Below are 22,294 nucleotides of genomic sequence, written 5' to 3' on the forward strand. Positions count from 1 at the left end.
TAGGAAGCTCCAGGGAGCTCATGCTGGGCCTGACGTGGGAATAGGCATGCATTTTTATTTCCAAGTTTGTTCTTTGTCCAGTTACCACTTAAGTTTGTGTGCACTTGCAGCTAATTTTATTAGCCTCCTGTAATGATGCTGGAGGGTAGAAACCTCATCCTACAGACCCTGGTCACTCAAAGGGATCCAGCCCAATGCCTTTCCTTCTAGAAATTCTAGGTAGTGCACTTAACTTGAATCCAGGAATTTGCTGAACCCAGGAATGGCATGAGCTGTTTGGTAAACAAATGCAGGTCCCCAGGTTCCACTCCCCTCAAGGTTTCTGCCTCAGTGGTTCTGGATGGGGCCCTTAAATTTGGATTTTTAGCCATCTGGATTGAAGCAAAGGGTCCCTCAGCTGTCCCGATCATCTCACATGTCTGGTTCCAGGGGCCTCAGGCACACCTGATGGAGGTGATTGCTCTTTGAACTGGGCTGCCCACCCCCCAGGACACCAGGGGACACTTACACACATGCTGGCTTCTCCTCCTGCACCAAAAACCTGCAGGTTCCATGGAAGCAAAACTGACTGTGGGAATCCGGGCATTCATTAAAATGGGACACCACAGCTGCGGCCACAGGGGGATCTGCTGGGGAGAGAAAAGACATTTGGCTCAGATCCACTGCATAATGAAGACAGGTCCCCCAACCCCTACCTCTCTGATCAAGAAGGGGTGGAGCCCTGAGAGCTAGGATTTCTGGTCCCCACCTGAGCTTCCTTCCTCTACACTCACTTTCTAATGGCCAGTCCAGAACCAGAGAGCCTCCTGCATCCCGTGCTCTGCAGCAGGGCTTTGTTTATTCACTTTTGTGGAAAGTAGCAATCTCTCCAAAAGATTCAGTATAATTCAAAGACACCAGAGCAACTTTACTATTTAAAGCCTATTACCCAGAGCAATCTAATTTTACTTTTTAAAGACAGCCTTCCTAAAAATCTGTTTTAAACACGAAAGACCAGAAGAAAGATATAAGAGCACAATAGAGTCATTAAATTGATGCTGAAGACAAACGATTGAAAATGCAAAAAGATGTTTGTGACATAATATTGCAAGTGAAACAAGTATGTTTCCAATATGGTCTGTATCATAGGATTCTACTAAACATTTAAACATGAAGCAATTCAGACAGAAAGAAAAAGTCTGGGGAGGATATATGCGAAAAGGGTAGCAGGGTTCCTCTAAGGAGGTGAGAAAAGGCATGGCAGTACAGGATGGCCTGAGGCCCAGAAGTCCATCCAGGAGCTGGTATGGGCAGTACTGGGCAAGCCAAGGGGGGTGGGGCAGGGAAAAGAGTTGGGGTAGAGATGGGTTCTACTCACAGCCCATCACTCTCCAGAGCCTGGAGTATCACCAAACCTCTCAGGGAATTCCTTCCCTGGCTTTCAGACAGGAATAAAAATAACTAGCCAGCGAGGAGAACTGTAAAGAACAACACGTGAACACCTCTGGCTAGACTGAGAGACATGACTTTGGATTTATTGTATTAGGTGCCAATCAATTATCTTATTTAATCCAAATGACACTTGAGACACAGCAGGCAGCTATTTCAAGATGGCATAATGGATGTACTTTCCATGGCTTCTTTCAAAGGGTCCTCTTACATTTGTGTTGGGGATTTGGGAAGTGCGTCTTTTCCACTTACTGTTTTTGGAAAGAACATGTTCTTGGAGTCCTTGCTTTTTGAGAAAGGACAGACCATTCTGTATTGTGGGTTTTAGACAACCACTAAATATTGAACTCACATTGCTGGCTCTCTCTATTCAAGAATTGCTTCTAGGAGTCTCATAATTGTGGAAATCTCATAATTGAGTGGAAATAGCAGGAGCTAAAAATATAAATGCTGTGGACAGTGAGAGAGTAGTACTTAGTGGTTATGAGCCTGGGCCTTTGAAGCAGAGAGACATGGGTTTGAATCCTGCCTCTCCCACCTGGATGAAGCATTTGGGCTGTCCCAGCTTGACTCTGCCTCAATAAGGAGGGGAGTCCCCCCCCACCCCCACGTTGGCTTTGAGGTTGAAGGAGGCAACCTCAAGTACTGTTCTCAACAAATTGGTCCATACCACTCAGCTGTCAGCTTTCCTATTACCACTGACAATCCCAGATGCCAAAGATGCCCACATGTGGTAAGACCACAGAGTACATCATTTCCCTCCTCTGCCATAAATTCAAAGAAGTGTAACCAAAAGCCCAAGGTCTCTGTCAGCCCCTAATGATTGATTGTAACTTTCAACTGTGAGGACAGGTGGGGCAACCCAAAACCAGGTGGAGATGTCCACCCAGGACAGCCAGTCCCCCTGCTCTGGGATGCAGCTGGTGTCTGTGTAGAAGCAGCTTCCAGAGCATGGGGTCCAATGAGCTTGGCTGATTGCCGTTACCTTTGAGTCCCAGGCTGGAGTGGCTGATGAATGGACTCGGTCACTCAGTGACAGTGTACACTGGGATGTTAAGTTGAGACTGGAAGGGTATGGAGTTCACGTAACTGGCTCTTCTGTGCTCACTAAACTCACGATGGAGGAAATATGGAGAGGTGAAGGGGCTGGAGACTAGAGCATCGAATTTGATTTCATTTAATTTGAAAAGGCTTTTAATAAGCTCCACCAAAGGGCTTTAGACAACCGTGTCCAAGCAGCTAGAGGGAGCCCCTTGACACGGCTTGGAGCCAGCCTTCTCAAGGTATGGTCTGTGCACCTGCAGCTTCACATCCTGGGAGCTCGTTAGGAAGCCAGATTCCTGGACCCCATCCCAGACCTGCTGACTTAGCATCTGTGGGGTGGGGCCCAGGAATCTGTGTGACAAGCTCTCAGGTGAATTTTAAAGTAAGGCGTGTTGAGATCATTGATATAGAATACGTTTGCCCTCCAGGTAATTCTGACATAGGCTAATGTTTCAGACTCAGGCTTGGATTACACAGGAAATGAAGGATGGAGACAAAAGTCCTCATAGAAACATTAATATGACAGGGAGGCTGAAAGGGATCTTTTTTAGAACTGATGATCTTCCAGTTCTTCAAACTCCTGTGTGACACTGATGCCTGAAATCTGCTACAGTTCTTTGGGGTAAGGGGCCAGGTCAATAGAAGTGCACTCAAGGAAAAGCTCTGGATCTGTCTTTTGGCAACGCTGCCCTCCAAACTGGTGAGGCGTGGACTCCATGCCACTGTCTCACTTAACCTGTATTTATGGAAATTTGCCTCTTCTCATTAATGACCTGAGGAGGCTTTATAAAAAGACGTACCATAAAAAGGGGATGCAAATGGGTAAGAGGTGTGTAAGTCTGTTGGGGGATGCAGGGGAGGAGACAGCCTGGAAGGAAAAGAAGGGAGGAGGAGAGAGGGAGGGAGACAGATGGAGAGACAGCACCTAAAAGCCCTGCGTCAAATGTGAAGCCTGCCACAAGGAGGGGGGTAGTAACTGCCCTTATTTTGGGGTTTTTGAAGGCGTTTGCCTCAGATACCATCAGAATCAACAAAGAAAACCCCAACATTGCAGCATGATCAGCTGGCACAGACAAGCCCAGAGCTTCCCAAAGGCTCAGGAGGAGCAGGGCAGGGGTGGGGGGGGGGTTTCTCAACAGCACCTCAGAATCTAACAGGCAAGGTTGGTGGTCACAACAGGTGGGGGATTTGCTCAGTAACTTAGCACCAGCTCCCCAGGGGTGCCAAGCAACTGCCTCTACTTATTTTATAAAAATGAGCTTCCCAAAGAAACCCCCGAATTTGAAGCATCTTCCCAGAGAATGAGTCTTTCAGCTCCTCACTTTTTGTCCCTTCCTCTCCTTCGTCTACTCTCTATCTTTCTCACCAGTCTTTCCTTTCTCCCTCGTTTTTCAATCTCCTTTCTGAAGACTCAAGGAATTCCCAAGTGAACGAAGGAAAGATCCAGATACTTAAATGAAAAAACAATAGTCACTGAAGAAAGGAAGACAGTGAAGGGCGACAGGGAACCTCCAAGGAGGCCCCTGGGAGGGCCAGGTGGGGAGCAGCTCAGGGCCCTGCACTGGCTCCCCCAGGCGCGGGGTCTCATTAGTGTTGGGGGCTGATGGGAAAATCAAATGTTCCGGTGCTCAGAGCATATCTCACACTGAGCCCATCTGCAGCTGGAGTTTCAAAGTTGTTCAGTTCCTGTTGCTCTGAAATTTATGAGAGGCCTCTTCAACATGTTAACCAAATGCACATCTTGCAGACACCACCGTTCTCTGGGGAAACTGTGAAATTTTGCCCAGAGACCACAGATCCACTAATGGGGTCTGGAAACCAGCCCCGCTCATGGGAAGAGGGTCTGGAATAGCAATCGAAGGGGCACAAAACCGCGGACTCAATTCACAAGAGGAGGCTCTCCAGTTCAGAAGGGCGGGGAGCAGCCATCTGGACAGCTCCCTCAGACAGCCTTGCTCCTGGGGGAGCAGTGTCCACACCACCAGGTAGAATCACCCCTTTTTAAAAGCTGCTCTAATTGGATTTTTTGCTGAGCTGGTCAGTGGGAACCAGCTGAGGCCGAGGCTCCTCACTCTCTTCTCCAGATGTCAGGAGTTGTGAACACGCCTGCTCATTGCAAAGCTTACATCATTTATGGCCATTTCATTACTTCCTCAAATGTCATGGCTACCTCTCAGACAATTTAATAATGATGCTTGGCTTTTTAGTAGGAACTTTCAGTTAAGGCTTTTGACCCTGGACTAAATATCTTCTCTTCAGACACTATACAATGACAGCACCAACTAATGCTTCTGGAATGTCTAGGAGAAAAGGCAGCAGATTCAGTTAATGAAGATGGGAGTCAGTAGTGGGGTCTGTACTCTGCCACGCCCAGGTGCCAAGGCCTCCTCCTATCCTGGCGCCAGGTGAGAGTCATTCACAGTCTGGGCTCAGTGCTGGACCAGGGGAGGCTTGTTGCGGGCCTCTGCCAGGCCCGTTTTCCAGGGATGGAATGCTAAACTCACACGGGCAATTCATGACCTGCAAAGTGCGCAGGTGCGCCCAGGAAAAGGCTGGTTAGGAGGCTGACACCAGGGTGGGGGAGCGCTGCAGCAGGGCTTAGAGAAGCCGATGGGATTCAGCCCTGGGCATCTGGGGGAGAATAATAATTCTTATCTGCTTTATAAGGGATCCCAAAGAGGAGAAGCATGGTCAGTAGCAAATGTGGCAATACCTTTGACCTTCACCACAGAGGAGCACCCCATCGGAGAAGAAAACACTTGGGGCCCTTCCTGAGGCCGCGTTAAGTGGGCACCAAGTACAAGGGGGCAGTTTCCAAATGAGCAGAGGGAGTCAGCAGAGAACAGAAAAGAAAGCCCCATCACATTTATAGGAGTAGGAAATTTATCTTGTTCCCAAGGGCTACTGACCAACAAGGGGAACTCGATTTTGCCGTTTTGGGTGTGTTGTGGGGGTGAGATAAATATAACGACTCACTCATTCACTATTAAGGCTGACCACAGAGAATACTTAAAAATGAGGACATAAAACAGTTTCACAGTATGGTCATTTCGGAGAGAAGCTACAATTGTTTTAAACAATGAAAGGGGTAAAGGAACGGGAAGCAGTGCCAGTTCCCTCCTGTTGCTCTCCATGAGGGGGGCAGGTCCAGAGTATAGCACCCCTGCCCTGAGAGTCTCCATTTCCTGAGAGTAACTTGAAAAATAACAATTTTTTCCTATAACAAGATCCATGAATACAGATTTACTAATTCTTTAGCAACCTTTTCCCACGTTGGCTAATTTTGTCCTTATTTGACCTTCACTTTAAACTTGCTTTAGACCCTACCCACCCTCACCCCTATTTTATCTCATTAAACCTCAAAACCACCCTAGGGGTAAGCATTCCTAGTCTCTGTTTTTCATGAGAAAACAACACTACAGCTTAGATAACCTTGCCAGTGGACATGTAGCTAGAAAGTACTGGGATTGGAATTTTATCTCAGTTCTCTCAGATTTTAAGAGAATAAAGAGCTGTAGAAATTAGGACACTTCAAGTTCAGGAAGACAAACGCTGGGAAGGCCCATAATTACAAACTACGAATCATGTGGCAGCGAGGAAGGAGAACACTGAACTTGTTAGGCAGTTCCTAGTAATTAGAAAGGGCACTGGTAGGAGAAATAAGAGGAAGTATCACTTTATTTGGGGGAGAACCATACATATGGGACTAATTGTTCCCACAAGGGAGCAGTGGCTGAAAAACAGACATAGATGCAAAAGGGATTTCTATTCATCCACTGACGATGCTTAATCAAGGAGTAGCGGGAAGTAGCAGGATGATTCACAGGATGGAACTGAGTTGCCCCACAAAGCCGCCCACCCTCTGGGCTACATGGCGCTTATAAACAACAGACCAGTGCTTCTGGCTCAGAGCTCTGCTTAAACACACTCTTCACTTGCTTTTGCAGCTTTAAGCAAGATGCTGTGTGGGGGGGACCTAAAGGAACATCTGTGCTAATTTTACTTCCTCTGATCATTTCTTTCTTTGAGTAAAATGCACATGGCACTAGATGTCATGGGACCAAACTGATAGAAAGGTATGGGTAAAGAAGCAGACAACATGTTTCTTCCTTTTCTACAAAGATACTGTTTATGAATAACATTGTGTGTGTGTGTGTGTGTGTGTGTGTGTGAGAGAGAGAGAGAGAGAGAGAGAGAAAGAGAGAGAGAGAGAGAGAGAGAGAGAGAGAGAGAGAGAGAAAGGGGCTAAGAGGGAGAGAACAAGAATGAGTTGAAGGTTAAGAAATCCTGTGTGTACCTTCTATAGTTCGGATAACTCATTTGGAGAGAAAACAAGTCAGGAATTACCGTGAAATTCTCAAGGCTATTTTTGAATAAAAACAGCTTAAAGTCCCAAGGCAAAATGGTTTTAACCATTAGCAAAGAAGATATAGGAAGCTAACATAAATCTCAGTGAAACTGTGAAATACAAGCTAAAACCAGAGACTAAAGATGCACAGCTCACATATTTGAACTTAGCCTCTTTACCGCGCCCAGCTCCAACCAGTAACACCACCACTTCCCCCAAAGGGCATGAGGAAGGGGAGAGGTATGTGTGAGATACTCCAGGTAGCCCCCCAATTGCATCCTAGTTTGATGATGAACTAAAATAAGATGGAAAGGAAATGCTCTAGACACAAAAGGTTACCCCCACCCTCACTGATTCCTCTTCCTCCACATGACACTGTTCTTCAGCCCCCAGGTTGTTCCTTCTATCCCGACTTTGGCCGTAGTAATTTTAAGCAAAAAACCAATTAAGAAAATTGCAGGTCATGATTTTTCTTTGAAGACTGAAAGCCAAATCTCTCCTCTATTACTATTTAATAACAATATTTCAAAGAGACAGATCATTTCTTTTATATCTTCAAACCAGAAAGCCCCTTATTCTAATTACATCCTCTTGGGTGTCAACCAGCATTCTGAAAATACTTCACTTCAAATTTCCATTCACAAAGTAAACAAGGATATCTATGTTTGGCTCTCATCAGCCAGCTTTGAACCCAAACATGAACAGCTCTGGGAACTAGAATTACGCTGGCCGGGGAATTTCTTCTGGCTTTGTTGGAGGATCAGCCCCGTTGGAGCCCAGGGCTACCTGGTTTTGCAGTTTCTTTGCGTCTCTGTTCTCATTATTAATGTTAAAATTGTTAAGTAAAGTGGTTGGCAGGAAACCTTCAATTTGCCCTCAGGAAAAAAGGCTTCCGCTTGTGGAGTCTTTGAACCATAATCCTTGCAAACCTTCCACACTGAGTATGTGTAAGCATTAGTGGGATAACTGTTTTTCTAGAACATTCTATGGTCGCAAAATTTTTTTTTACTGATAATCTGCTAATGCTTTCTGGGTGATGAAGGATGCTTCCTTGGTTTAAATGGGGAAACTAAGGCATCCAGAGACTAATTCAAGGTAAAGTTCAATTAAAAATTTGATGTAAATTGGACTTTGTGTCCGGAAAAAAATATGATTCTTCCATGTGATTTTGATATTAATGATTTTGGTTGTCATTAGATTAAAGCCTTTCAATCATGGTTATATTCCAAAGGAAAGACACGGAGCTGTTAAAGAGCAATGGGGTTACGGGTAATCATTTCCTCTTTTTCAGTTTTCCAAATTTTATCAAAGGATCATTTTAGAGTTTCAAATTAAATGTTTAAAATTAAAATCCCAGAACATTATAAAGAAAGTTTAACCAACTTTTAATTGTTTTATTCACAGAACTATACAGAGTTGTAAAATACTAGCGTTTAGGAATCTAGATTTGAATTTAAAATTATGTTACTGTCTCTTTTTTCATCACTAAAAGGGGCTAATGAGGAAGGAGACACAAAATACATAGAGAAGAGAAAAGATGCTCACATGAAAGATATTCAGGATGAGTTGACCTCAGGCTCGGCCTCTAGGCCCAGAAACCTCACACAATTCCTATGCTAAACAACAACCCCCAGGAAGAGCAGGGCCTATTGACCCACCACATTTCCAACTTCTAAACTCATGCAATTTTTTTAACTAAAAGAGGGTAGCAGGGAAACCCTTCCATGAAGGGGACAGGGAATGAGAAGCAGGCAGAGATTCCCACGAGATCCTACAAAGTGTTGTTCCTTTTTATTCCTGGCACACAGACTACATTTTCCAGTCTCCTTTGCAGTTTGGTATGATCATGTTACCAGGTTATGGTACTCACCCATGGAGGTGAGTAGAAGTTATGTGAGCCACTCCCAGGTTTTGTTCATAAAAAGCTCCCCAGTGAGAGCTCCCTTTTTCTTTCCCTAACTGCAGGCTAAATGGAGAGAACTCTACTAAGGACATGGAGGAAGAAGGGGCCACAAGATGGAAGGAGCCTGGGTCCTTGACTAACTACGGGGAAAGAAGTCTACAAGGCCAGCAACTAACATGTGCAGGAAATAAATATTCAGGGCTTGGTTACAATAGGGAGTGTTATGCTAATGGAAGCCTAAAGTCTGAACAGTATTTGGGGGTCAGTGAATTTCTAATGAGGGAGAAATCCTCATAGTAAATCACATCTTTTTCTTCCCTTCTCTGATTGGTCCTTCTGGGAACCTCACCCAAACACCAACATGTCTTACACTTAGAATCTGCAGTCAATCTAGCTCTGACAGGAAGTTTCCACTTTAAAATTTTGGTGCTTCTCCCCTTGAAGAATGACCTGTCTATTCTCCTGAACCCCTTAAGAGTTCAGGCCAACACTCACAAACTTCTGCAGGAGAAGTAATCATCTTTTGGGGGTCAGGGGTGACCTGTTCTTGTTCTGAAGGTTTAAGAGCATTTGAAAAAGGGCAACATGGGCCTCCCCGGTGGCACAGGGGGTGAAGGAGCACAGCGCTGTGAAGCTGTCCGCAGCCTCTCCAGTGTGGGTTCAATCCCGGCCGGCAGGCAGGAATCCCACATGGCGCGGCAGACCTCTCCCGTCTCGCCCGCTGCTCCCCTCAGCAGTGTATTTCGGTCCTTCTGCCTGTTTTGCTCCCTGCTCTGACTCTGGTGAGTCCTCTCACCTGCCCACGACTCTGGCCTGTACCCCAGCTCTTGTTTAAAAATAGATAAATCTTAAAAAAAAAAAAAGAAAGAAAAAGAAAAAGGGCAACATGTGGATGGAACAAAGGCTGTTTCTTCAAGAGTAAGTCTGAGAACAAAGCCAGACACAAAACAGTGTTTCTATGATTGAAGCAGGCAGGGTTTGGCTGTTTGGGTTGAAATGATACAGCGTGTGTGAACTTACTGGGCTATCAAAACACTCCAGACAAAAATTACCAAGGCAGGATAGCACTGTGACCACTATAACTTCAGGGTACCCCACAGCTTATCCAAATTGCCATTTCTTATATCTCACCAGCTGAAAAATCAATACTACTAGAAAAAAAAAGTAAGCCCAGCCTGGCCCAGAGTATCTTGATAATATCTCATTGTCATCAATAGGGGCTTTTCATCCCGCCTTCAGTTTTATTTGTAGTGTATTACATATCAAACAACTTTTCTAACAGCCCACAGAGAGTTTTATAACTTGTTATTTTAAAAATAATACATGTTCACTGAAGAAATTTTAGAAAATACAAAAATCCCACGATAATTACTTGTTATCATTCAGAAATAAGCACAGTTTTAACAGAATGTTCTACAAATGCTTATTATTTCTAGCAGTTTTTCTTTTCTTGGTCCTTAAAATAAAGGACTATATTTCTGATGCTTTTTCCCTTGAGTGGTTCAGAATATATACACTCTCTTTTTAAGCCTGTTGGTTATCTTTACATTTTTAAATATGTAACTTATTTTAACTTATTTTCTCTAATTATCAATGTTAAGAATAAAATTGGGGGGCCTCCCCGGTTGGCGCAGCAGTTGAGCGCTGGGCTGCAAAGCTGCAGGCAGCTTCTGCAGCGCCGGTTTAATCCCCGGCCACGGGCGAGGGTCCCACATGGCGGCACAGACCCCTCCTGCCGTGCCTGCTGCTCCCCTCAGCAGTGTATTTCATCAGTCTGCCTGTTCTGTTCCCCGCTCTGGCTCTGGTGAATTCTCTCACCCTCCCGCACTTCTGACTGTACCCAGTGCTTATATAAATATATAAATCTTAAAAAAAAAAAAGAAATTGGCTGTTCCATTAGATAAAAATTCAGTATATGTTAACTTCTGCCTTCCCCTTGTCTTCAGTTACTAATTTTACTATAATCTGATTTCAGAGGCCTATTATGCTATTTTTATATGTAATATATGTAATAATTTTGACATCGGTACTAGTGTAACTACATTGATAAGAGTTGGACACATCATTGGTTTTCCTAAAAAACATCTTCCCCACTTTGGGGCTTTTTACCTTGACATAGCTGTTATCTAACTGATGAAGATATTTGAACAATTTTTCCAGAAAAGACACATGAGGAGAATGTCTACATAATGAAATATTATGTGTCAGAGAACTACCGGCAACCTTCTGTCTGCTGGTTTCCTTGTCCATGTTCATGGCTTTGTATATGAACAACTTGGGTCACAACATATAGGTCCCAGAAACCACCCACCACTTCTTTTCATTTCATTTCATTGTACTGAAAACTTATGTTGCAATGAAAGTTCATGGTTTCAATTTTAAGGACAGATCTTAGCTTAAGAAAGATCTATTTATTTATTTGATGATGGTGCTAACCTTAGTTTGCTCTCTTGTTGCTTTTGGAATTATTATTCTGTATATTGGATCCCCTGATTTTGTCTTCCAGATTCTTTTCCCTTGTAATTTTTGTCTTTGTGTCCTAAATGTTATATTTCTAGAAATTTCCCAGGTCACTTTTCAATTTCACTGATTTGATTTACTGTAACATCGAATCTGTTATTCACTGGTCCATTCTGAATCCAAAATTGAGTGCCATATTTTTCATCTCCTTGCAGCTGTTGCTTACCTGTGGTTTAATAGATGCAATGTCATCTTAAGTCTTGATGAAAATTAAAGATTATCCAAAATCTTTTTCCACTTCTCATGAGTAAATACAATCACTGAAATTACTCAAGACTGTTCTTATATAATCTTTCCACGTGGCCAGTAACTGATTACATCATCATCTTTATAGATAAAAACCTACTTTGAAAAGAATCTACTTTAGGGTGTTAAGGTAGGTCCCTTCAGAATCAACTGATGTGTTTCCACTTAATATTTTGGATCTTGATAAAGATGGAAAAGAGAAAGTTTAAATATACTGGTTTCAAATATCTGAGGTATCTATTTGTTAGAAGCAGCAGAGAGAGAAAAGATAGCAGAGGATTTTATCTTTGGGCCAGAAGACTTTCCTCTTTGTTTGCCCATGTCATGCCAGGAGTAAAAGCTGACCCAAGTTCATTGCTCAGTATGGTCCTGACTGGCATCCTTTCTTGTGACATTTAAAGGATCCAGAGGGACATCCCCAAGCCCTAATACCACATGGTCAGCCCTCTCCCACCTATCCTGGCCTCTCAAGGTTGGAATGTTGATGTGCTTCTACTCCTTACCTATGGGAGGGGGGCTTGCAACATTGGGGCAGCAGGGATCCCCTCTGCACACTCATGGGCAGAAATTCTTCGGAGCTTCTAGTACTGATAAAAGTTTAGAAATAATTTCACATTCCTCTGGTCACTCATTCCAATGAGCACCAGAGAGCAGAGGGGAAAGAGTGGTATGTTCAAGGCTCCCTTCATTTCCCAGTAGATATTGCCCACATTATGTACTCACAGGGTGACCAATATAACAATGTCTCACCACCAGACATTTACAAAGATTCATTGAAAAATATATTTCAAATGAACACATGCTTGCTTATGGGATTCCCCAGCAAAGTGTCAGCAAGTACAGCTGCATGCTCAGAGAGTAAACTGGTTTCCCCTGGTGTATATCTGAGCCTTTCCTGCCTACGGGCACCTAGAGTTGCATACTCATTCTTCTAGCCAAGGTCTGCTGAATTCCCAGTGAGAAAACTCAGTGCCAACATGCCTGTCCTTTACATGAGCTAAAGGCTCTGCCTTATAAAAAAGTTGGAAATTCCTGGTTTAAACCCCATGGGCTAAATGTAAACCAGTAATGTCAGAACTTCATTCTTAAAAAGTGAAATGTTAGCAAAATCCAGAAGCAGCAGGTCATTTTACTTCTTAATAGTTTCTCCAAGCCATACTGATTGAGGAACAAAGACTTTACACTTCGATGAAACATTTCTTTCCCAGCAAAAGTAGAATAGAAACAAAGGCCTACAGGATCCCATTTCATAAAATTCTTCCCTATCCCAGGAATGAATTATTCCAGAGCTGGTGATAAAGTCTAACTTTCTAGCCATCCCAGAGCTCCTCCATATGGTGGAAAGGGCTCCTCCCAGACTGTTTGGTTCTTCCATCACACAAGCCTCCTAAGGCAGCACCTTCTGTCTGAGACAATTTATGGGAAGGAGGTTCTTTCTTTAACCATGCTGACATCTGCCTTGAGAACCCCCTATGTAGTTTTGAATTCAAATTGGTCTGAATTCTGTCCTTGGAAGCAACATAGAATAAATCTCTCTCTTCTATACAACAGTCTGTCCTTGTAGTCAGCCACCAAACTGAGTCTGTGTGTTGATAATAGCCAGCCTCCAATATGGCTCCCAGTGATCCCCACTGCTTCTTATTCATGGCCTTTGAATCCCTTCCCACAATTTTTCCAAGTTGGTCTGTGTGAGTGAGAGAATATGGATGGTATGTGACTTCAGAGGTTAGGTTATAAAAGGTGCTGTTACTTCTGCCTTGTTCTCTCTCTCTCTCTCTCTCTCTCTCTCTCAGACAACTCACCTGGGGAGCTAGTTGTCAGGTCGTCAGGATACTCAGTGGACAGGCCCATGTGGCAGGAAAAGGGCCTCCAGTTAAAAGTTATGTGAGTGAGTCATTTTCTAGCCTCCCAGTCAAGCCTTCAGATGACAGTGCAGTCCCAGTTGCCATCTCGACAGAAACTTTTACTAGAAACCCTGAACTGGAACCTCTCAGCTCAGCTGGTTCTGAGCTCCTGACTTTCAAAACTTTGGTGAGATAATAAATGCTTACTGATTTAAGCCGCTAAATTTTGGAGTAATTTGTCATACAGCAATAAATAATAAATATACATTCCAAGTTCTTATAAATGCTCTTTAAATGAGAAAGGCTGTAAACTTTTTACCTCAGGACAGTTTCTGACTTATTCAGCACCCTGTTTAAAGCAGTCCACTACAAAGTAACAATGATAACACCAATAACAAAACATTTACCAAATGCTTTAGGTATTGGCCTCTTGAGCCAAAAGTTTTACACATACCATCTAAATTAATTCCTATAAAAACCCTGTGACATAGTTCCATTATCCTATGCATTTTACAGAGGAGGAATACAGGTTTAGGGCCCAAAGATACAGAACTAAGAAGAGGCAGAGGGGGAGTCAAACACAGGCAGTGGCCCCAGAACTCATACTTTAAAGCTCTTCTGTGGGAACAGCAACAATAGGCATCCCCGGTGACCTATTTCTTCACTAATATAACTTAATTCTCTATCAAGTTTCCTAGCAGTTCTGGAATGCTGTTGGATTATATAGGCTTGTGGTTAACTAAGGCCTCTACCTTTTCTCTACATAAACTGTGTCAAACTTGGCCTCATATCCATCCTAATTAAATAATTATTCTTAACCTAAATACTGTTAAATGTGTCACTGTTCAATTTAAATTGGCTTTGATGCATCATTCTAGCTCAATATTTTTTTCCGCCTTTGAGCTTTTATTCTATTATCCAACACTTGAGCTATCTCTCTGAGTTTTGTATTATCTACCTCTAAATTTGATAAATTTGCCTAATATGTTTTTTTCACTTTGCTCATAAAATTCTCATTAGGGAAGGAAGATAAATCCCATGGCACACCCTAGAGAGCCCCTCCTGGGTCAACAGGAACACTTTCTGGGGACATTCTGGTTGATCTTCTGTCTTTCCCAAAGCTCACAGGTGAACCTGAGTGATATATACCTGGGAAAGCCATTCATTTAAGGAGGTCACTGTCATTATTCCATCTCACGAAACAGCTACCCTTTTAACTTGCATCTCTCCATTTTGTCTTACTGAATACTTTGATTCTGTCATGTGTTTTCTTGAAATCAAATAGTACTAAGCTTGATAGCAGTACCCTGGGAGCATATCCCTCATCAATCCTCTAATGCTAAAAAAGAAATAGTCTGTTGTGACTCATTTTTGGTGGATTCATTCAGGAGCCCAAGTAGTCATTCTCTGGCTCCTGTAATAATTTGGGAGCGCTTCCCAAGAGTATAATCAAGCTTTATTATCCACATTTTAAAGAATCTTCAAGTATTTTTACTTATATAAAGCCAGAAACTTATGTCCTTTTCTGCTTTTTGAGAATTTTTTACATTTGCTACTATAAAATTTCTTGAAAATTACCAACAGTGGCAATATTTGCTACAAGTTGTCTCAGTATACTGAAATGAGATTTATCTGCATTCTTGAAAATAAATTCATTTATAGCATTAGGTGGTCTTCTAGGACCCTCATTTGGCCTTCCATTTATTTATGCTTGTTTTATATTCTCTAATTTGAAGATCCTTCTCTTTGACAGAAAATATGAAAACAAAGTTATAGTCAGGAGAAATCTTTTCTTGGTTCTGTACTAACCTTATCCTACCTGCTCCAAGGAGTAGGTTTATTTCCTCCCTTCTTCCTTCCCTTTTTACTAGTCTCTTCACAAATACAGCTTTAGAGAGCTGTGTGTGTGTGTGTGTGTGTGTGTGTGTGTGTGTGTGTGTGTGCGCGTGCGCATGCGCGCGCGGCATACAGTAGCCTTGTGGGCAATCCTCATTCTTCTGTCCTTCAGCTTTCCCGACATTCTCATAAACACCTGGCAGCACCCAGAGTAACACCTGCCACCCAGGAGGCACCAACATGCTTGCTCATCCAACAAAGTGCCATTCAGTACCATTCTTTGTCACACCTCTTAGGACACGTCTTTCTTTTGATCTTTGCCGCACAACTAATTAAATGGCACGCCAGAACAAAACCCCTCTGCTGATGCACTTGGGTCTTCCCAAGTGTTTATTCCTTGTCCTTTTTATGCACCCTTGGACCATTATAAACTTCCTGATGTCCCCAGAACATATTGCTTTTAGAAGCCTCCTCATGGGCTCACATCCGGTTTTTCTCTGAATTTCTGTTAGATTTTGCTTTTCTGAAGTGGAACTTTAGCTGGCATTTCCTTCTTTCACTGTTACAAATATTTAAAGGACACATGTAGATAGCAACCTGTTATCCTTTCTGGTCAAGACTGAATTAGGAGAAGCAGCTGTCCCTGATGTCTTCTCTACCTTCTGAATAACACCACAGGCAACAGGTATGCAAAGAATTTTTCAGGTGTTCAATTTGTGGTAAGCTGAGATTTCCAGAAAATGTACCAATCTTAAGTTTGCTGTCAAACTGCATTCTATCCTTATGACTGCTTCATAATTGGGATCCAGATAGTATTAACTACTTGACTGAAACACTTATCCATAAAATTGATCCGATGATGTTAATTTTTATAGTTCCTCCTTTATTATTTTGAATCAAACCTCCAGGTTGGGCCTCCCTGATGGCGCAGTGGTTGAGCGCTGGGTTGCGAAGCTGCTCACAGCCTTTGCAGCCCTGGTTCGATCCCTGGCCGCCAGGCGAGAGTCCCACATAGCGCGCAGACCTCTCCTGCCATCCGCTGCTCCCCTCAGCAGTGTACTTTGTCAGTCTGCCTGCTCTGCTCTCCTCTCTGACTCTGGTGAATTCTCTTGCCCTCCTGCGCTTCTGACTGTACCCAGTGCTTGTATAAATAAATCTTTGAAAAAAAAAAAACACCAAAATCCTCCAGGTCTCTGCTGAACATATTTGTGCTTAGCATTTTGGGGCTGCCTTGGCAAACATGTCTCCACTTCCTTTAGCATCCAGGTCTTTTTTGGGGAATTATCTCTTCCTTTATGAGTTTATACTGGTTTGTGAACATGATCAAATGCATTACCCTCCTTTAAATCTTTTCTTCCTAGAGTCTGAATCTTAAGAAGGCAAAGAGAAAATGTGGTGGACTTTGGGCATTGTAACAGTGACATCTGAGCACAGTGCCTGTCCTGAGATGGTTCTGAAATTTCCAATTTCTGGCTCCCTGGAGCCACCTGGGTTACTGTTAACTTCCAGGTATGAATGTCCAGCTCTTCTGCCGACTCTGGGAGCTTTCAACAGCCTTCAGACAAGGTTACTTTTGCCCGAGTTAGCAGGAATTGATTACTGCAGCCAAAGAACCCTAGTTATTCTCCAGAACAAGATAGATACTTACAATGCCTTATTCCAATGATGTTCCTTCCCACCAAGCCTCTACTACCACAGCTTCTTGTAATCACCTATCCAAACAATGGATCCATCCATTCATTTCAGTTTTCCAGAAACATTTCCAAGCTTAATCTATTCACTGCCTTCAAAGTGAGCTCTAAGTCTACAGTTATCTGAGGTATTATTATATTAATATAATATCATATATATCATTATTCTATACAATACTATATTATTATTATATTACTTATAATTTACTGTGTTCTGCATCTTTACTGTTTTCTTAATTCAAACTCTCCCTTCCTAAATTGATAAATATAACTTCATGGTCTCCATTATGTTTTGTGAAATTTAAAAATATATTTATATTATAATTGAGGGTTGGGAATCAATCCAAAGGGGCTGAGTGCTGCTTAATTTTCAACTACATTTCTCTGTAGTCTACAGGTTTATGGTTTATTTGATCTTATCAACTCCAAATTTCTGTTTAAGGAAATAGTGATCAGTTGGCTGACTCATTTGCCAAATATGTACCAAGTACTTACTTCTCTGTCTCTGCATGCCATAGTCCATCTCTTGCTGGAATCTTGCTGTGGTTTGTTCATTCATATTCTCTCTTCTTCCCCATCTCTCTCTCTCCTCTCCTCCCTTTCCATCCATCCACCCATCCACCCATCCATCCTCTCCTAGAATTGAGTACTCTTTCTTCTACTCTCCCAGATATGAAGATGATGGAATTTGAAAGTCAAAAGTTCACATACCCAAGTCTCTTAATTAATGTATCTTGAATATATTCTTCCTAGCGCACCAAGTCAGGAAGTCATTACTGTCTACTGCCCAATGGAGAAGGTCTGTATTTTGCCTCCAGACAACATAGCAAAAATGCCCTCTGTAGCCCTACATGTTGAAATTCTGAACATCCCCATCTAGTCTACAGCAGTCTTTATGGGAAGGAGGGCCCAGGGAACAAGGGCAGGATATTTCCTCTTTGATCCTTGTTTGGGTCCCTCTAGGGCATACTTTTCCTGGTGGTACCAGACTCCAACTATAAGTACCTATGTGGTTTCTCAAAAATATCTAAGCAAGGCCTCCCTGGTGGTGCAAGGGTTAAAGACAGCACTATCAAGCTCTCACCAGCCACTGCAACATGAGTTTGATCCCCGGCCAGGCAGGGAGAAACCCACATGGCGCATCACACCTCTCCTAACTCACCCACTGCTCCCCTCAGCAGTGTATTTCAGTAGATCTGCCTGTTCTGCTCCCCACTCTCTCTGGTGAATCCCTGCACCTCTGGCTTACACCCCAGTTCTTGTATGCATAACTAAATAAATCTTTAAAAAAAATCTAAGCAAATTCTACTAGATACTTACACTAGTACATCCTGCCTCCCCAACCCCATGTTTCAGTAACTTTTGAAAATGCAAAAGCAACATTTGTTCAAGGCAAAAAACTTGACAGAACAGAAAAGCACAAAGGTAGACAAAACCTGAATCAACTGAAAAGTCCATCACTCGCAGATAATGACTGTGATCACTTTGGAGTATAAGTTTTATTATACTCCAGAGTGGCCCCACTCTGTCCCCAATGGGGAGTAAAATGACACCATCATCATTTCCCCAGATTAGCAGTATAATGCTCCAAGATAATCCTCAATGGTTGAAGTCTTCTTTAACCAATCTCCTCTTGTTGGACATTGTACTAGCTTAGCACTATCTCCCTCTTGTAAATAATACAGAACCGAATATCCTTCTACACAGATTTTTGATAATGCACATTTATGATATTTTTTCTTGGGAACACAATTAATTGTGACAAAGGAATAAAGGAACGCTCATTTCTAAGACTCCTGAGACATATTGCCAAGTTGCCTTCAAGGACGTAGATAACAATTTATATTCCTGAAAGGGGGAGATGAAATGTTTTTTGTACTCTTTCCAATACCGGATATTATCTTTTGTTTCCCTCTTGCCAGTTTCATAGACGTGTATGAAAAATGACTTATGTTCATTTGCATTTTCATGAGTATTTATGATGTTGAATTTTTTTTTATGACTACTAGTATTTGTATTTCAAGTTTGGTTATTTAGCTATTTGTATCTTTTGCTCATTTTCTACTGGTATGTTATTTCTTGTTAATTTGTAAGAGGTCTATAAAATAATAAGAACAATAACTATGTATCCTGTTTTTTATATATTACAAATAATTTGTGGTTTGTGTCTATGTTTTGTTTATGTAGAAATCACCTTAGCTATGATTAAAGAGGCCTTCCCTTCCTTAAGATTACATAAATATTTATCTACATTTGCTTCCACTTTTTTATTGTTTACATTTAATTCTAAGCCATGTATAATTTATATCAGTGTATATTATATACACTTTTATTTTCTAAATAGTCAACAAATTATCCCAATACCATTTATAGACTAACTTACTATTTCCTTACTGATTTGAAATGTTACCTTTATCATATACTAATTTTTGTGGTCTTTCTGTTTAGTTCTACTGAGATCTATTTCTATACCATGACCAAACCATTTTAATACTGTAACTTTATAATATGGTTTAATATCTGGCAGTACAAATTTGTCTTTCTCTGTTCCTCATTTTTTTAAAAAACAGAATGTTCTCATCTGTTCTTTTCTAAGATGAATTTTAGAATCATTTACAAGTTCTCTCCCCAATATCCAAATCTTCAGAGACTGACATTACAAATTAGGGATAATGGTCCTACTTAAAAATGAAGTTTTTCTAGTCACAAACATACTATACACTTCCATCTTCAAATCGTCATGCCCCCTGTAGTAAAGTCCCATGGAATCCTGCACACAATAACTTTGGTTGCATTTGTTATTTCTGTGGAATGGCCTCTACTTAGTGCTAACTGTCCCTGATAGGATGAGTAAAGGGCATGTCAGCCTTGGTAATACTGTGCACCTGAGTCTGCAAAGACTTGCCAGGGCTGCAAGAATGGCAACATAAGACACCATGAGCTGGCAATCTGGGTCTTGGTGATGGCTAGGATACCTACTGTTGATGACTTTGGCCAAATCACACCTTCGCTGGTTCTCAGTTATACTCCTCAATGAAATGGGTTTCCTCTGTATAGCCAGGGTTCTTTTTGTATTAAAATTCTGATTCTATCAGGTGAGGTAGGTAGGGGACCCCTGTGAGAAGGATGGAGTTCCACAGAAATTCAAATGTAATATGGGTCTATTATCAATGCTATGCTTAGGTGCTGAAGGAGTGGAGAATGTAGAGTTGATTGCTTAAATGTGACTGGTTTAACCTGAGAGTTTGTTGGAGAGGGTGAACTTGAATGCAGGATTTTCAAAGGTGCAATAAAAATGGGGAATCAGTTCCCTCTAATATGGAATGTTTGTGGAAATGTACAAGGTAACGGGTTGAGGTGGGAGGAGGCAGAATAGATCTGATGCAATGGAGAGCCAGGAACCCCAATAGATTCTTTTTTTTTTAAAGATTTATTTATTTATACAAGAATTGGGGTACAGGCCAGAGGTGCGGGGGGTGAGAGGATTCACCAGAGACAGAGCGGAGAACAGAACAGGCAGAGTGACCATAATACACTGCTGAGGGGAGCAGCGGGCGAGATAGGAGAGGTCTGCCACGCCATGTGGGTTGCTCCTTGACCGGCGGGGATTGAACCAGCACTGCAGAGGCTGTGGACAGCTTCACAGCGCTGCGCTCAACCACCTGCGCCACCAGGGAGGCCCCCTAGTAGATTCTTGACTAAAAAGTGGCCATGCAGGAAAATGGAGTTTGAGTCAGTTTCCCTTTGTGTGCATCTTTTAGCTCAGTCTTGGGTAGTAGAATCACCCACTGTCCACAGAAAGGACCTACTTGAGAAAGTCCAGCCTGGTCCAAAGATTTCCTTGATTCAAAGGATGGCCAGCCAATGTAGACAAATTAACGTTAGGGATCGTGGCCTTGAAGCAGACCTTTCCAGGAGTTGAGGGGCCATGAGGAGCACAATGTCCCTTCCCGACCCAGGAGACAGAAGGAGGTCTGGAGACTTTTTGTGCAGTGACTGCGATGGGGGCCTGGGTAGGAGCTGCCTCTTTATCCCACAGCCGGGTCCTAGGGGGTGGGTGGCTCAGGCCAGGACCCCAGAGTGAGGCCAAAATGGTCAGGGTCCCATCAGCCCTCATGGGTACTCGCATTCAGATGCCCCGCATGGCCTGCCTCCCTCGGCAGGTGAACACCTTCTCCCACCAGCTGTCAGAGAGGTGGGTGTTGGAATGCTGCTCCCAGGCACCCTGGCCTCGCTCAACCTGGCGTTTCACACACCCATTCCTTAACCTCATTCTCTGCCCATTTCATTCCTCTTCCCACGCAGTGTTTACTGAAATCTCTCCTCCCCACCAGACGAAGCACGAGACCAGGGTTCCCTGGGCAGCCTGGGGAATGTTCCCACAACTGGGCGAGACGCCAGCGCAGAGAACACAGGTTGCCACCCTGCAGACCTTGGCACCTGCCTCCCACTCGAGGGGGAAGGACCCCAATCTCCACACTGGGGTTGACTGGTAGTCCCTTAGGAAATGTCTGAGAAAGAGGTTTTTTCCCCCCTCTCTTTTGTTTTGGGGTCTTAAACAAATGAAAAAACAAACAACACCTCACAGGAAAAGGAAGAAAAAGATTCTGGTGGCTCTGCTGCTGGTTTTCAAAGCAGGGACAGTGGTCAAGGGACAAGAGAGAAGTGCAGCATTTACAACCACCATGCCTGCTACCTACTGTCTTGCTCTAAGTTCTCTCCTACAGTCTAGCATCTAACCGCCCCAAGTGGGGTCCACACACCAGCAGCGCTGGTGACAAGCCTGAGAGCTTGTCAGAAATGCAGAGTGTCAGGCCCCACCCCGGAGCTGTTGAATCAGAATCTGCATTTTAACCAGTCGCCCAACCCTGCCTGCCCGCCCTCCCCCACCACCCCCCACCCAGAGGGCTGTGTCCACACAGTTTGAGAAGAGCTGCTCTGGTCTACTGCTGCCTCATCTTGGCTGCACATTGGACTCACCTTGGAAAAGTACCCATGACTGGGGCCACCCCCAGAGATTATGATTTAATTGTTCTGGGGTGCAGCTGGGACCTTGAGGTATTTTAAGACTCCCCAGGTGATTCTACTATGCAGCCAAGTTTGAGAACCATTAGTATAAGTAGAAGAAAAAAGAAGAAAAAAAATAAGCAATTCCTTCTTGGACTACACAAGGAATCATAGAAAGCTTTGTAAAATTCATCGAGAAGCATGACCGCTGATTTGTTTGGCGTGCCTTTACGCAGCAGTTTCTCCTTTCCTGAGGGGGGTACATTCCCAGCCCCAGCGGATGCCTGAAGCCACAGATAGCACCGAACCGCATATACACTCTTTTATCCCCCATATATACATACATTAGTATAAATAATAATTTATAAATTAGGCACAGTAAGAGATCAACAATAAAAGTAAAGCAGAACAATTACAACAACATACT

The 22,294-nt window shown here is 43.0% G+C and overlaps 1 protein-coding gene across 1 annotated transcript in view; it reads right to left on the bottom strand.

Annotated features, from left to right (window-relative positions):
- Nucleotides 1–22,294, bottom strand: part of TGFA (transforming growth factor alpha) — a 97,563-nt gene that overhangs the window by 19,711 nt on the left and 55,558 nt on the right. Inside the window, exon 3 of the mRNA XM_037526838.2 lies at nucleotides 509–626. Coding sequence (XP_037382735.2) covers nucleotides 509–626 — 118 coding nt within the window. The remainder of the gene's footprint in view (nucleotides 1–508; nucleotides 627–22,294) is intronic.

Source organism: Talpa occidentalis, unplaced genomic scaffold (assembly GCF_014898055.3).
Source record: "Talpa occidentalis isolate TD23 unplaced genomic scaffold, MPIMG_talOcc4v2.1 talOcc4.5, whole genome shotgun sequence".
Classification (NCBI taxonomy): domain Eukaryota; kingdom Metazoa; phylum Chordata; class Mammalia; order Eulipotyphla; family Talpidae; genus Talpa; species Talpa occidentalis.